Source organism: Schistocerca piceifrons, chromosome 5 (genome assembly GCF_021461385.2).
Source record: "Schistocerca piceifrons isolate TAMUIC-IGC-003096 chromosome 5, iqSchPice1.1, whole genome shotgun sequence".
NCBI classification, from domain to species: Eukaryota; Metazoa; Arthropoda; class Insecta; order Orthoptera; family Acrididae; genus Schistocerca; species Schistocerca piceifrons.
This window is the reverse complement of record NC_060142.1, coordinates 283,830,794-283,846,076: the sequence shown is the minus strand read 5'-3', so window position 1 is coordinate 283,846,076 and position 15,283 is coordinate 283,830,794. Positions and strand designations below refer to the sequence as shown.

The 15,283-nt window shown below is 40.5% G+C and overlaps 1 protein-coding gene across 1 annotated transcript in view; it reads right to left on the bottom strand.

The window, feature by feature from the left end:
* Positions 1 to 15,283, bottom strand: part of LOC124798218 (uncharacterized oxidoreductase YjmC-like) — a 246,676-nt gene that overhangs the window by 39,466 nt on the left and 191,927 nt on the right. The window contains exons 4-7 of the mRNA XM_047261525.1: positions 10,726 to 10,787; positions 10,590 to 10,643; positions 10,096 to 10,194; positions 5,440 to 5,635 (exon numbers count right to left, since the gene is read on the bottom strand). Of these exons, the coding sequence (XP_047117481.1) occupies positions 5,440 to 5,635; positions 10,096 to 10,194; positions 10,590 to 10,643; positions 10,726 to 10,787 (411 nt within the window). The remainder of the gene's footprint in view (positions 1 to 5,439; positions 5,636 to 10,095; positions 10,195 to 10,589; positions 10,644 to 10,725; positions 10,788 to 15,283) is intronic.

Sequence of the window (15,283 nt, the reverse complement as noted above, 5' to 3'; positions counted from 1 at the left end):
CATCCATTCACTGACTGTGCAGCTGGGGGCACGAGCACTGGTGACGTAGACTCTGCTGCCCTTGCCAACTTTATATCCAGGTATTGATGAGACCAAAGAAAGGTTGGAAAATTATTTATACCCTTTTACGATGTGCTGCCAGGTAAGTTGCATCAGTGAATCTGTAGATCAGAAGACCTTGTTGCTGTCAAGTGGAAGTAGTTTGCATGAGGTAGTAAAGAAATTGTGGCCCATTATGGACCCCAAATATGTAGAATTTGTGGAGTTGTATAAATAACTGACACACTAGTACAGTCAGAAAATGCACATGGTAGCTACCCACTTACAGTTCAGTCAGCATCAGAAGCATACTGGGCATTCATATGCGGTGTGGACAACAGACTTATAGGAATTAGCATGTATATGCAATTTTGAGTGTAAACACTGTAGTAATTCCTATACAGACTCCCTAATTCACAATGGAATGGTGCAGCTGGCACCTAGCAGAGTGATACAGACTTATACATTAGCACATTCATATCCAGTGTTGTAAGGATGTAAGGATGTAGAGGCTTATCTCACTAGGGGTAAGATAGATACTGCCTACAGGAAAATTAAAGAGACCTTTGGAGATAAGAGAACCACTTGCATGAACATCAAGAGCTCAGATGGAAACCCAGTTCTAAGCAAAGAAGGGAAAGCAGAAAGGTGGAAGGAGTATATAGAGGGTCTATACAAGGGTGATGTACTTGAGGACAATATTATGGAAATGGAAGAGGATGTAGATGAAGATGAAATGGGAGATATGATACTGCAGGAAGAGTTTGACAGAGCACTGAAAGACCTGAGTCGACAACATTCCATTAGAACTACTGACAGCCTTGGGAGAGCCAGTCCTGACAAAACTCTACCATCTGGTGAGCAAGATGTATGAGACAGGCAAAATACCCTTAGACTTCAAGAAGAATATAATAATTCCAATCCCAAAGAAAGCAGGTGTTGACAGATGTGAAAATTACCAAACTATCACTTTAATAAGTCACAGCTGCAAAATACTAACACCAATTCTTTACAGACGAACGGAAAAACTGATAGAAGCCAACCTCGGAGAAGATCAGTTTGGATTCCGTAGAAATATTGGAACACGGGAGGCAATACTGATCCTATGACTTATCTTAGAAGAAAGATTAAGGAAAGGTAAACCTATGTTTCTAGCATTTGTAGACTTAGAGAAAGCTTTTGACAATGTTGACTGGAATACTCTCTTTTAAATTCTGAAGGTGGCAGGGGTAAAATACAGGGAGCAAAAGGCTATTTACAATTTGTACAGAAAGCAGATGGCAGTTATAAGAGTCAAGGGGTATGAAAGGGAAGCAGTGGTTGGGAAGGGAGTGCGACAGGGTTGTCGCCTATCCCCGATGTTATTCAATCTGTATATTGAGCAAGCAATAAAGGAAACAAAAGAAAAATTCGGAGTAGGTATTAAAATCCAGGGAGAAGAAATAAAAAGTTTGAGGTTCGCCGATGACATTGTAATTCTGTCAGAGACAGCAAAGAACTTGGAAGAGCAGTTGAATGGAATGGACAGTGTCTTGAAAGGAGGGTATAAGATGAACATCAACAAAAGCAAAACGAGGGTAATGGAATGTAGTCGAATTAAGTCGGGTGATGCTGAGGGAATTATATTAGGAAATGAGACACTTAAAGTAGTGAAGGAGTGTTGCTATTTGGGGAGCAAAATAACTGATGATGGTCGAAGTAGAGAGGATATAAAATGTAGACTGCCAATGGCAAGGAAAGCGTTTCTGAAGAAGAAAAATTTGTTAACATCGAGTATAGATTTAAATGTCAAGAAGTCGTTTCTGAAAGTATTTGTATGGAGTGTAGCCGTGTATGGAAGTGAAACATGGACGATAAATAGTTTAGACAAGAAGAGAATAGAAGCTTTCGAAATTTGGTGCTACAGAAGAATGCTGAAGATTAGATGGATAGATCACATAACTAGTGAGGAAGTACTGAATAGAATTGGGGAGAAGAGGAGCCTGTGGCACAACTTGACTAGAAGAAGGGATCGGTTGGTAAGACATGTTCTGAGACATCGAGGGATCACCAATTTAGTATTGGAGGGCCGCGTGGAGGGTAAAAATCGTAGAGGGAGACCGAGAGATGAATACACTAAGCAGATTCAGAAGGATGTAGGCTGCAGTAGGTACTGAGAGATGAAGAAGCTTGCACAGAATAGAGTAGCATGGAGAGCTGCATCAAACCAGTCTCAGGACTGAAGACCACAACAGCAACAACAACAACATCCAGTGTTAGATAAGGTAGCACAAATTACACAGTCAGAAGAGTTGGCTGCACAGAATGTGTTTTCTGACTGTATGACAAGCCATACTTGCAGGACGGGGCCCTCTGGCAGTTCTAAGGCTTTAATGCCCAAGTTGTTGAGGCAGTCGGTTGTGCACGGAAACATAATGTGACCTGCCAGCAGCTGGCTAAAAAGGTTGGGGCTACATCAGACTGCTCACTATGTCTGTTACATGAGAAGTCTACTGAGGGGAAAATCCATGAGGAGAGACAATGCCTCTAGTTCCTTCCAACTTGTCAAGCCTGCCACACAACAGACACTAAGTAGCTGTTAAGTGGAAATGACAATGAGCAGTGCGATGGGGCAACATTTCCATGTTTGCAGTTGAGACTACTAGTCCATCAGCTGGTCTACAGCAGCAGCCTATCATGGTACACTGGGAGATATCTGATTGTTGCAAAAAGTTACAATTAGACACAGGGGCCTCAGCTAGTTCGCCCAATTTAGGTATTTATCAGTAACTGGGGTGTCCATCTCCCCATCTCCCATCTCCCTACATTACAGAGCTCTGAGTATCAATTACTATCTTATAGTGAGTACCACATTCCCTTGCAGAGACAAATACTAGGCAGATACAAAAATATGGAAAGCCCCTCACACTTTTAGTTGTAAATTTACTGTTGGCAAAAAATGTTTTCACTACTTTTCGATTTGAAACAGTTGGTGACATTAACCTTGTCTCTCAGGCCATTCCATTTCAGGGCCTGGACGCATTGCTGCAGTCACTGAAGCAAGTTTTTTACCTAAATAACATTGAAACCATTGGCTGTTCCTCAGTTCTGTTAAGGCTGCCCCATGGCTTTTGCTTTGAGAGTGAAAGTGACAGCAGAACTTGAGAGATGGCAGAAACTTTGGGTGGTATCAGAAGTTTTATCAAGCTAGTGGTCCACCCTCATGGTTGTGATACAGAAACCAAATGGCATTGTTTGACTCTGAGGTGATTTCGAGCACAAAATCAACATACACACAGTGAAACAGTTGTTGATCCCACATCTCATTGTAAGGGATCACGATCTCTTACTCGGAGATAATTATAATTCAGCCACACTTGTTAGAATAGATGATGAATCAACTGTCAGGTGCCATGAGTGCTGAGCAAGTGAGTTGTATTGTTGTCAGTCTGTAGTAGAACCACTGTTGTGATGGCATGATAGGAGGTGGTGAACTGGAAGTATTGTTTTTTATGAGTGTCCACCCTCAGTAAACCGTAAGAATTACACTGATTAGTGATAAAGTGTAGTGAATATGAAAATACATACCCATTCACACCTAGTGCTCCAGCCAATGGATAGAAGTGAGGAAAATGCATGCCATTACTCTAATAATGTGAGACAATATTTTGGTGGGTTAGACCTAAGTTAAGACTTGTCATGAGTAAGTAGTGACTGTCTTCTGTCAGGTTTAATGAGAATCCATCAATTTACAAAGTGAAAACTCACACTGATGTTGACAGTTATGAAACCTGTTTTCCTAGAGTGTAATACCATTGAGCTGCCAAAACTTGTAGCATGTTCCATAGCAGAAACACTGATCAACTATATCCTTTAGGTAATGGTCACTAAAATCAGAAGTCAGGCTGCCCAGTTATTTGATCACTAACAATAAAATTTAAGTGGGGGTGTTTCAAGGTCCCAAGGAGTTGCTGGCAAAGTAAGTATATTTCCTAAACTGACCTCAGAGATGCAAACTTAAGTTGCCATCAGACACTGAGTCTCAAAATCTTTTAAAATTAAATACTCCTTTCAGAATGTGCCAGTTTAACAGTTTGCATTTGTTGTAGCTTCTGGTAGTCTCTCTCTCTCTCTCTCTCTCTCTCTCTCTCTCACACACACACACACACACACACACACACACACACACTTGTCTGTTGTTGGGTGCAAATGGACTATATCAATATAGAAAGGGGAGCAACTACACAAGTTTGAGTCCATTTGCACCCAACAACAGACACAAGTGATTGGTTTTTGGTTAAATGGGCAGCAGTGGGTACCCACAAGTATATGGAAACAGCAAGTTCGAATATGATGTCATAGGGCCCACTGACGAGTTTAAAGTGAGTATATAGAGCTCACTTCTGATCTCTACAAATCAGTCAAAGGGAAGACATTAGCACAGGTAAGAGGGATAAACCAATACTCACTGCAAGCACTAAGCAGCACCAGCAGACACTCACACTGCCTCTGCACCATTTGCCATACAATTTGTGCTCTTGCCTGGAGAAACCCACCATCAGGAGAACTGTTTGCCAATGAGGATCTTATGGAGGTGGGGTACCTCACTCCATCATCACTGCAGCCAGCTGAAGTTGCCTCCAGTCAATGGTTCTTGACCACCAGTCTCTGGTGGACCACAGTGCATAATTACTGCAAGTATCACCCATGACCCAACTGAGAACACTCTGGCATAACTGCTGCCAGAGATCACTGTCACCATGCACCTCTTGACTTGACTTGGTGACTCTGGCACAGGCCTCATGACCACTTTTGGTCTTATGTGCCTCTTAAAGGGATGAGGCATTTGGTATCCCTGCCAGACACATAATGTCAGATGAAGAGTAGTTCATAGTCAAAAGTCAAAGTAATCTACATCTCCATCACATGTAGTGTGAGTGTCACATTCACTGGTCAGCGCCTCTTGAGTCATTGTTTTCCTGTTTTGGCCGTGCACACCCTGCAGACAGTTGCATGCTAGCATGATTTGGTATCTTGTTTACTTCATCTCCTTTAAAATTGCATAAGTATTGTACATTATTCATGCTGTCACACTCTTACTGTTTCCGTGCTCTCCCTGACAATGCTTTCTGACTCTCTGCTCACCAGTCAGGTAGACACCCCACGTTCTTGCAGGTGCTACATGAAGTGGTACTCCATGCTCATTCTAAGCCTTTTTGTGGATACTATCACCTCTCTACACAAGATATAACAATTATCACGATATACTTGTGCCACTCCAAACTATAGCTTATAACAAGGGAAATATGGAAATAGTGTCTCATTTTTTGAATTTGTATTAATTTAAATGTTATATGTAGCATCAACACAGTAATCAACTAATATTATATAAAAAACAGCTTGTAAGATAGCAGCACTTACCACTAAGTATTCCGCAAAATATTTCAACAAGAAGGCCCAAGCCATAGCCCTTATATCCAGAATTTATTTCTTGGCCTCCAAGAGGCATAAGACAGCCAGTGTTGAAGGCCACTTCAGGGTCAGTTGTTTCCGCACCATTGGGTCCCAGAGCCCAGCCGGATGGAATAGGTTCTCCTTTGCGCCGCTGCATTTCAATCTGAAATGCAGGAACTGTGCTTTATGCCACTATTCAGAGGGTGTTTGTCATCAGCAGCACCCTCTGACAAAATTACCCCAGAATAAACCATTTATAATGTGCTAACATGGTTTAAAAGATAACAATATGATTAAATGATAACTTTCTGGCTACAATAGCATGGGAATAAGAAATAAAGGAAGAAACAAGAAACAAATGGTATATACTTATGGAAATAAAGTAAGGTAAAAACATGCAACTGGGTGATAAATTTGCTATTTGTAAGGACTGGTTATCATGGGGCGTAGCATATGTATTGTGGGACACATCTGTGGATGTTACATGTAGGGGCACCACATCTGAGGGGAAAAGAAAGAAAATGGACATGAATTGTGTAAAAGTTGAGTCTGAGGAATGAAGTGAAAGTAATGTATTGTTATTGTCAGAGTAAAGAAATACTTTATTCTTGAGGCCTACTACAATGTTGTGTAAAACAAAGGTAACCTTAGTTGCAAAAGACTAGGGCATTTAAGTAAATAGTACTGTAAAACTTTGTTAACACGAATATAAAGGGACCGAAAAATCAGGAGTTCGTGTTAAAAAAATTTGTGTTAATTGAAAAACACAGATTTTAATAAGTATACATGTACAGCAGTACACTAATGTGTAATACATTACACTATCAATCATGTTATTGTAGACTTATAACACTATAAAGTGATTGTAAAATCCAAGTACTTACAAATTATGTACGTTACTTTCTTGGAAAAAATTCGGCCATGGTTCGCTGACGTTCATGGGAATGATAATATTTTGTAATTTCGCAACCAATTGTAATGATAGCATCCTTAAACCCAGTAGCGAACCATTCTAAAAGTCCAAGGCTGTAAACATCTCCTGACGGGTAGATGGAATGGTGTCTGTATTCTCTTCCTCTTCACTTTCTTCTGATGGCCCTTCTTGCACCTCGTTCACAGCCTTTGGCACATCTAATTCCACAGAAGCACATACGGCAACATCGTTGTCTACACAAATGAATTCTTCGAAACTAATCCCAGGGTTCACAATGTCCTGCAGAACTGTCCATTCATCAGGTGAAGTGGTATCTTCTAACTCGTGGACATCTTCAGTGTTGCTATGTCTCCAAGCTCTGTTAAAGCACTTCCCTCTATGATGTGGTGATACTGAGGTCCAGGCTGTTGCGATGGCTTTTAGTGCGTCAAGCAGGTTCCAATTTGGGGTTGCACTATTGTTTTCAGCAGCACGAATTGCAGCTCTTACAAATCGCTTACAATAAGCTCTCTTTATGAGAGAGATTATGCCTTGGTCCAAAGGCTGAAGGCGGCTTGTGGCGCTGGGTGGAAAAAACTGAACCTTTATGTTGGTTAGGTTCAGATCATGAATGTTATGGGCAGTACATGTCTATTTTGAGCAATCATTTGACTGTTGAAATGGAGAACCCACTTGCGAAATGATGTGCCATCGATCCGAGCTTTCTTGTGGTTAGAGTAGATGCGAGGTAAAGTGTCCATATTTATGTTCTTAAAACAACGTGGTTTCTCGGATTTAGCGATAACCCAGGGATGAACCTTCTCACTGCCATCAGCATTACAGCACAGTACAACAGTCGCACGTTGTTTGCTTTGTGCTCCACCATCACACTTATCACCTTCTATCCCCAAGGTGTGATCTGGAAAAAGATGCTAGAAAAATCCAGTTTCATCCATGTTAAACACATCACATGAGGCATACTTTTCCCTCACTCAGTTGAATTCATGCAACCAGCTGCTCGCACTTTCTTCATCAACTCTATTTGCTTCACCACAAATTTGTACAGATGAAATTGAATGTCTCTTTTGGAACCGATACAAACAACCAGCAGAACAACAGAAGTCTTTGATGCCCATATCTTTAGCAATATCATTTGTTTTCGACTGAATCACAGGGCCAGTTAAAGGTATGTTAGATGCACGCATATGATTGAACTACTCTAGCAGTAATGTCTCGATGTCTTCATACTTGGTGGTACGAAGTCATTTAGATTTGTTTCCAGAACCTGATGCCGCAGCATTAATAATTTTTTCTCAATTCTTAATAATCATAGATAAAGTAGATTTAGGTATTCCAAACTGCTCTGCAATTGCTGTTTTCTTGGTACCACGGTCCATTTCATCTAGAATCTTAAGCTTTAACTGTACATTTAGAGCTGTCTGTTTCCTCTTTGCCATTTTCATGTTTTACGGTACCAGTTGTGAGTGTAGTTTTTATTCAGTATTCCAACTCAATACGGCTACGACTAACAGAACACCTGTCAAATCTGGCACTGAGTACATTCCTAAATGCTGCCGCACACATTATTGAATGTCTTACAATGTACAGCATACGCTGATTGTTGAAGTGATAATTGCGGCTACCAAACGAGTCAACAATAAGTATAATTAGCTTTGTAGCTACATTTCCTACATTCATTTCGGAAAAGAAAAATTATGCTTTAGAATACTCTAAGGTCAGAAGTTTGTGTTACAGTGAAATTTAATTGCACTAGGAATTGAAACAGAGTTCGTAATTCACCTTAACCAAAATTCGTGTTAACCAATAAAACATACCATAAGAACTAATGTATTCCTGGTGGGGTCAATATTTTTTTCGCATTAACCGCGAGTTTGTCTTATGCAAGTTTGCACTACGAGGTTATACTGTATTAAAGATATGAAAATTCCCTGAAATTGTTTATCTGAGGTAATACAGATCAAAAGGGCAAACTGAAAACAATAAAGAACTATATAATTTATGTGAACAGTTTAAGGTTTACAAGTTCTCAGAATTTAACATCATTGAATCAACTTTAAATCAAAATAAAACCTGTCTTGAAATGATAGGGTAGCTATGACGGTACCTAATTGTTCCACAATTAGTATTTAAGAGTAATAATAACTGAAAATTGGCATCACAACTTACAACAGCAAGATTTCATAGGCAGAGTTTGTTATGCTACTCAGGAGAGTTCAAAATTTTGAAGATTATTTCTTGTAATTGTAGCATGTAAGCATGGTCTGTTTAGGGAAGGGGTGGCAGACAGTGAAGTGTGCAGGTTAGACGGAGGGCAGGGGAGAGGTGGAGCGGGGGCGGAGGGTAGCAGTAAAGAAGAGAAGTAAAAAGACTGGGTGCAATGGTGGAATGAGGGCTATGTAGTACTGGAATGGGACTGGGGAAGGGGCTGGATGGGTGAGGACAGTGACTAACAAAGGTTGCTTCCAGGAGGGTTACAGAAATGTAAGATGTATCGCAGGAAAAGTTCCCACCTGTGCAATTCAGAAAAGTTGGTGTTGGTGGGAAGGATCCATATGGCACAGGCTGTGAAGCAGGCATTGAAATGAAGGATGTCATGTTTGGCAGTGTGCTCAAATGACTTCATTTCAATGACTGCTTCACAGCCTGTTCAATATTGATCGGTCCCATGAACACCAGCTTTTCTGAATGGCGCAGGTAGGAACTTTCCCTGCAATACATCCTATGTTCCCATAACCCTCCTGGCCTCAACCTTTGTTAGTCACTGTCCTCACTCATCCAGCCCCTTCCCTGTTCCCAATCTAGCACTCCATAGCCCTTATTCCACCATCGCACCCTGTCTTTTTACTTCTCTCCTTTACTGTTAACCCCTCCTCCCCCTCCCCATCTCTCCCCTGCCCTCCGTCTAACCTGCAGCACTTCATTGTCTGCCACCTGTACCCTATTATCTCTCTCCCTCCCCACCCCAGCCTCCTCCTTATCCCCATCTCATCACCACTCCCATCATGCACTGGTGCTTCTGCTTGCAGTGTGGTTTCAGTTGCCTGAGACTGCAGTCATGTGTGTGAGTTGCATTTGTTCATGTGCGCACATGATTAGTGAAAGAGGCACAAAATTTGTATTCAAGATGTATGGTAATTAGAAACAAAAAAAACTTATTTCTAAATTCACTAGAAACAGGTTTATTTCAAGGTTAACACCAAAAGTACAAAGAAGGGGAGGAGAGGTGGGGCGAGGGAGATGGGGGGGGGGGGGGGGGCACCAAATGAGATATCACTCATCGTGGAAAAATGAAGGGATGCCAAATGATATTTGCATGTGCAGTAAATTATTCTCAAACTGGCACAGTCAGCAGCAAAAACTATTAAGAAGTAAATGTACTGAAAAGTACACAATGTTCTTACAGATTGCTTCTGCTCAATAAAAACTTTATTTACTTTAGGTGTATTGACCCAAAAGAGAACTTAATACAACACAGAGTGAAAATACACAACATAAGACAATATACAATAAACTTAACACTGAAACTGACTTTCTAGAATTCTACTGTTGCTTGTTGCTCATATACAGTTTCGATTTGCCATATGTCTCAGTTTTTATTCTTAGCACAAATTAAAACAAACATTTTATAATCAACAGCTTCACATCAGCCAATTCTTTGTTAACATAGGATTGAAATGGGAGAGCCTTACCTTTCCCACAGCAACAGCTGTCGTGGCCATATCAATAACAGCACTGTCCCCTCTAGTCCCTGGAGCTGCCAGTGACAACGGATTTGTACCCAGGGCTGCCTGTAAATGTGTTACATGTTCAATAAATATTTGTAATGCAGTTATACAACACTTTTGCAAAATAAGTGACTTGACAGTGTAAATGTCAAGAGCCCCAAATGAACAATCAACAAGAATGCAGCAACAATTTCAGAAGATTGCTTGTGATTTACAAGAATAATAGGACTTCATTTATAACAATCATATGCATTCATTATCTCAATGATTCTGGTAACATTGCATTGCACTGAGCTATAGCACTGCAAATAGTCTTCTTGGTTTCTTTCTTTCTTTCTTTTCCTCTCTTCCTTGCATCATCATCAGTAGTTACAGTGAGAAATACATGATCTACAGAAAAATTAAGTAGGTAACATATAAATCTCAAGAAGTAAGAAAAACAGACAGACATGACTTACCTGCTTTGCACGAGTTGGTGTCAACAGTGGTGATGTGTTTGTGAAAGACATGCCCTGGAATAACAGAAATGGTTGGTAACTGACAGCACTTCATAAAATTACTGCTAGAATACAAACTAAATAAAATACAACTCACCAACATTCCCTCTTTCAGTGCTTGGATAGCATAAAAACCAGCCATTCCATAATGATTGCAACCTTAAAAAAATCCAATATGTCAATTTCCTTCTTTTTTGGAAAGATACCAATTCATAAAATATATCTGTATTTTTGAAGTACACTGGCATCAAAACTTAATGATATCCACAATATTTCAATTTTTTATACATTAACACAATACTATAGAAATTTCATTATTAAAGAGGGCAAAAATGAGTAAATATAAATCAGAAATTTAAAACTAGGTAGGTATGTAGGAAGGTAACTATATTCAGTGTCTGGTGAAAATTTAATAATAAATTTTAAGTGATTTTGTTGTAATGACAATCTTACATTTAAACAAAAATAAAGAAAAAACCTGGATGGTAACTAAGGAAGAAAAATCTAGAAAATTAGGATAAAATGTTTACAGTATTAAAAAATCCAGCATGGAAACAATATGCAAAATCACAGAAAGGGAATCATTCTTATGTATATGACTAATGCTTGGCACAGACAAAAGTTAGAACAAAGAGACTTTAACTGCTTTTGAGCTACTACTGTTTCTGTTGTTTAAGTACAAACACCCCCATACATGATCAAAGGTACATACAAACGCACCCACTCAGGTAGACAGTTTTGGGTGCCTTGGGGATTCATTCAAAAAAGAACAGTAATTTGAAAGCAGTAAAATCTACATGCTGGTACTTGTGTCAGTATCTACCATACATCACCCAGCTACAGGGTATTTACTGGTTATCAATTCATAATGTTTTTTTTAGAATTAAATTTTTCGTTTTGTCATTACATACTTCACCAGGAACTATAGAAATCAATATACAAAATTATTTCATTCAGTTTAGCATACCTACTATTAATCTTGATAATTTTGTAGACTGTCCCACTGGTATGTGCTAGAGTGTTACAAGGGCTACAACTGATCCTGAATGAAACAGCAGCACACCACTCAAAAACAGAAACAAACACGGTGTGAATATTGAAGGAACTCATTGCCGGCATGCCACACCTGCGTGTGTTGCACAGTATTCTAATGGTTGAACTGTGACTCTACTAAAGTGCAGATTTAATACAACAAAGCATGACAGGAAATACTGTGATTATATACAGAGATGATCCAAAACATTATGATCAACTGCTTAAATATGTGTTGGCCTGCCACTGTACAAGTCATGTCTTCAATCAGTTGACGGGCGACGATTACAGCCAATTTCTGTTACACATGGAAACGGAATATATTAAAATTAGACACTACACGGATCATCATCGCAAGTATGGTAATATGCTCCATATTGCATTCAATAGAACAGGGATTGGATAGCTGTTCGAGCTCTAAAATCTTCACCCATTTATGTATCAAGCAAATAGTCTGGCTCAAATCCACCTTTGGAACACAAGTTGCGATTCTACATGACATGGATTTGACAGCTGGTTGGTACACTCCTAGAGGTATGTGGCACAAGGTCTATGCACAGATCATGCAGTTCCTGTAAATTATGGGCAAGTGTTTACGGGCATGCAGCTGATCCAGATGTGTTCCACTGGGATCAGATCAGGAAAACCTACTGGTCAAGACATCAACATGAGTTTACTATCATGCTTCTCAAAGCACTGGAGCATGATTCTAGCTGTGAGATGGACTGTTATCCTGCTGGAAGATGCTACTGCCACTGCAGAACACCCAAGCATGAAGGGGTGCAGGTGTTCTACAATAATATTCACTCAGTCCATCTGTGTTCCAGTGCACTGATCAGGCAGCCACTTGCCTGGGTGATGGCAGACGCAGACACAATCAGCGACTTAGTGTAACAAGAGTTGCAATTCATTCAAGAGGCAACACGTAACCATTGATCCTAGGTCCATTTTCAACAATTGCATTCACACTGCAATTGTAATGGATGATGATGTTGGGAACACATGGAGGTCATCCTCTGTGGAGCCCCACGTTCAACAATGGTCTGCTCCAAAACACTTGCGACTGGACCAGTATAGAATTCTTTCAGTAGATATGTCATTAGCTATGTCACCTATCTTGCTTTACAGAATGGGCAAGCCTATGACCTCCTGTTCTGTGATAAAGTGTGGACATCCAACACCATAGTCCACTCATCACTTCCTGTCTTTTCCATGGGTGCTCATGACAGTAGCATATGCACAGCCAATTAGCTTTGCTTTTTCCAAGGTGCTCATTCCTAGGCACTGGATCATAACAACCTGCCCTTTGTCAAAGTCGTTTATGCCAGTGGATTTCCCAGTCTGCGGCCCATATTGTCGCTGGAATAGTCCCACATTTACATCTGCTCTGCTTATATGCTAGCATTACTGTATTGTGTACCCTCAACACCACCAGGCAATATTTGATCTCGAGTGGCCGCTATTCATAATGTTTTGACTCATTATTGTATACTGGGAATAACGTTTTGCAACAGGACTTTTATTAAGAATTTTTATTTATTTACAATTCCAGCTATTGTGCCATTATCAAGCAACAGCTGTGACAACAGTGTCAAAGTAACATTACTGGAATGTAAATTTTTTTCGGGTGTTTCCTAGCTACATTTTCTAATTTGTTGGAGAAGTGAATAATTATCAATAGTTCGAAACTAAACAAGCTTTGTCCAGCTTCTGTGAAATTTAATTTTCACGGTTGTTTTCAGAGTCATCAAATTGGTTATACAGGGGGTAAATAGATTCCCTTTACAGACACTGAGGACTTTTAATGGGGACGGTTAATTTTAGCACAGGAAATCATGTCCGAATACGTACAATTTTCTCACTTTATCGAAAATACCACAACACACATTCAACTCTCCCACATTTTCCGTGGCATTGACAAGGGTACCTACATGATTCACCAATCACCTGAGGTCTCATACCCACTAAAAGTTTGTTTACATGCCATTCAGTTGAGTTTGTGATCTGCTCAGAGATGTTTGTATCTGAAATGACAATTAAATGGACACCCTAGCTAAAAACAGGCATTGATTAACTTCATTGGGGACATGTTGAAAATGTGTGCTCTGACCAGGACTCGAACCCGGGATCTCCTGCTTACATGGCAGACGCTCTATCCATTTGAGCCACTGAGGGCACAGAGGATAGTGCGACTGCAGAGACTTATCCCTTGCATGCTCCCCATGAGACCTACATTTCCAGCATGTCCACACCACTACATTCGTAGTGCTAGTGCGCCTAATAGATGTTTGCCCTTCATACTCATTACTCGTGGCAGATTAATCTACCAAGTCCCCTACGAGTTTGGGCATAGCGTGTGCATTTGCACAAGAAGATCAATAGCCGAGAAGCCAGATTTTAACTATATGTATGATGGTAGTATCTGTTCCCGAAAGAACAGTTACCGTAGATGACCATGCAGCTTTGCTAGAAATGAAATGATAATTAAATGGACACCCTAGCTGCAAACAGACGTTGATATACTTCATTGGGGACATGTTGAAAATGTGTGCCCCGACTGAGACTCGAACCTGGGATCTCCAGCTTACATGGCAGATGCTCTATCCATCTGTAGTGGTGTGGACATATTGGGAATGTAGGTCTCACGCGGAGCGTGCAAGGGATAAGTCACTGCATGCGCACTATCCTTTGTGCCCTCAGTGGCTCAGATGGATAGAGCGTCTGCCATGTAAGCAGGAGATCCAGGGTTTGAGTCCCAGTCGAGGCACACATTTTCAACATGTCCCCCAATGAAGTACATCAACGCCGGTTTGCAGCTAGGGTGTCCATTTAATTATCATTTCATTTCTAGAAAAGCTGCATGGTCATCTAAGGTAACTGTTCTTTCAGGTACAGATACTACCGTCATATATATATATATATATATATATATATATATATATATATATATATATATATATATATATATATATATATATATAGAATGGTCAGAAAATGTGTGAAATGCTTGTAGGGATGTTACAGGGCAGGTTGTACTGAGACATAAATATTAAGAAAGAAATTCGATACGTTGTTCCGTTTCCGAGTTATTTAGCATAGAATTTAGCCGATCGTGGACGCTGAATAGAATACGATAAGAACCAGAAGTTCAGAGTTCAAAAATGATTGAAGCAGATCTAGAATGGGCGTGCGAAGCGAACAAAACGAACAACTCGATACTGAACTAGGAGCAGTCGGCAGTGGAACTACGAGAGTGGTCAAGCGAAGAAGGACGACTCCGGCCGAGCGAGACCGAGATCGAGATCGAGACAGGCGGAAACAAGACCGAGGCTGGAAAGAGACCGGCCGACGTGCCGTTGCGGGAACGAGACCGACCGTTTCCCGTTCCCGGTAACTATAAGTAGAAAGCGGTGACCAAAGTGAACTATGAAAGACCGTTCCTTAGAATTCGTTCCTCGCTCGTTCTGTTCATCTCGGTGAACCGTTCCTTTGGACCCGTTAGTTCACGAACAACCCATCTCTAGTTTTCAGCACGACAACACGACAACACTCCCCCTCATTTTTCTAGTGCAACCCGAGATCATCTGAACCAACAATTTAGACTGCAGAGGATAGGCCATAGT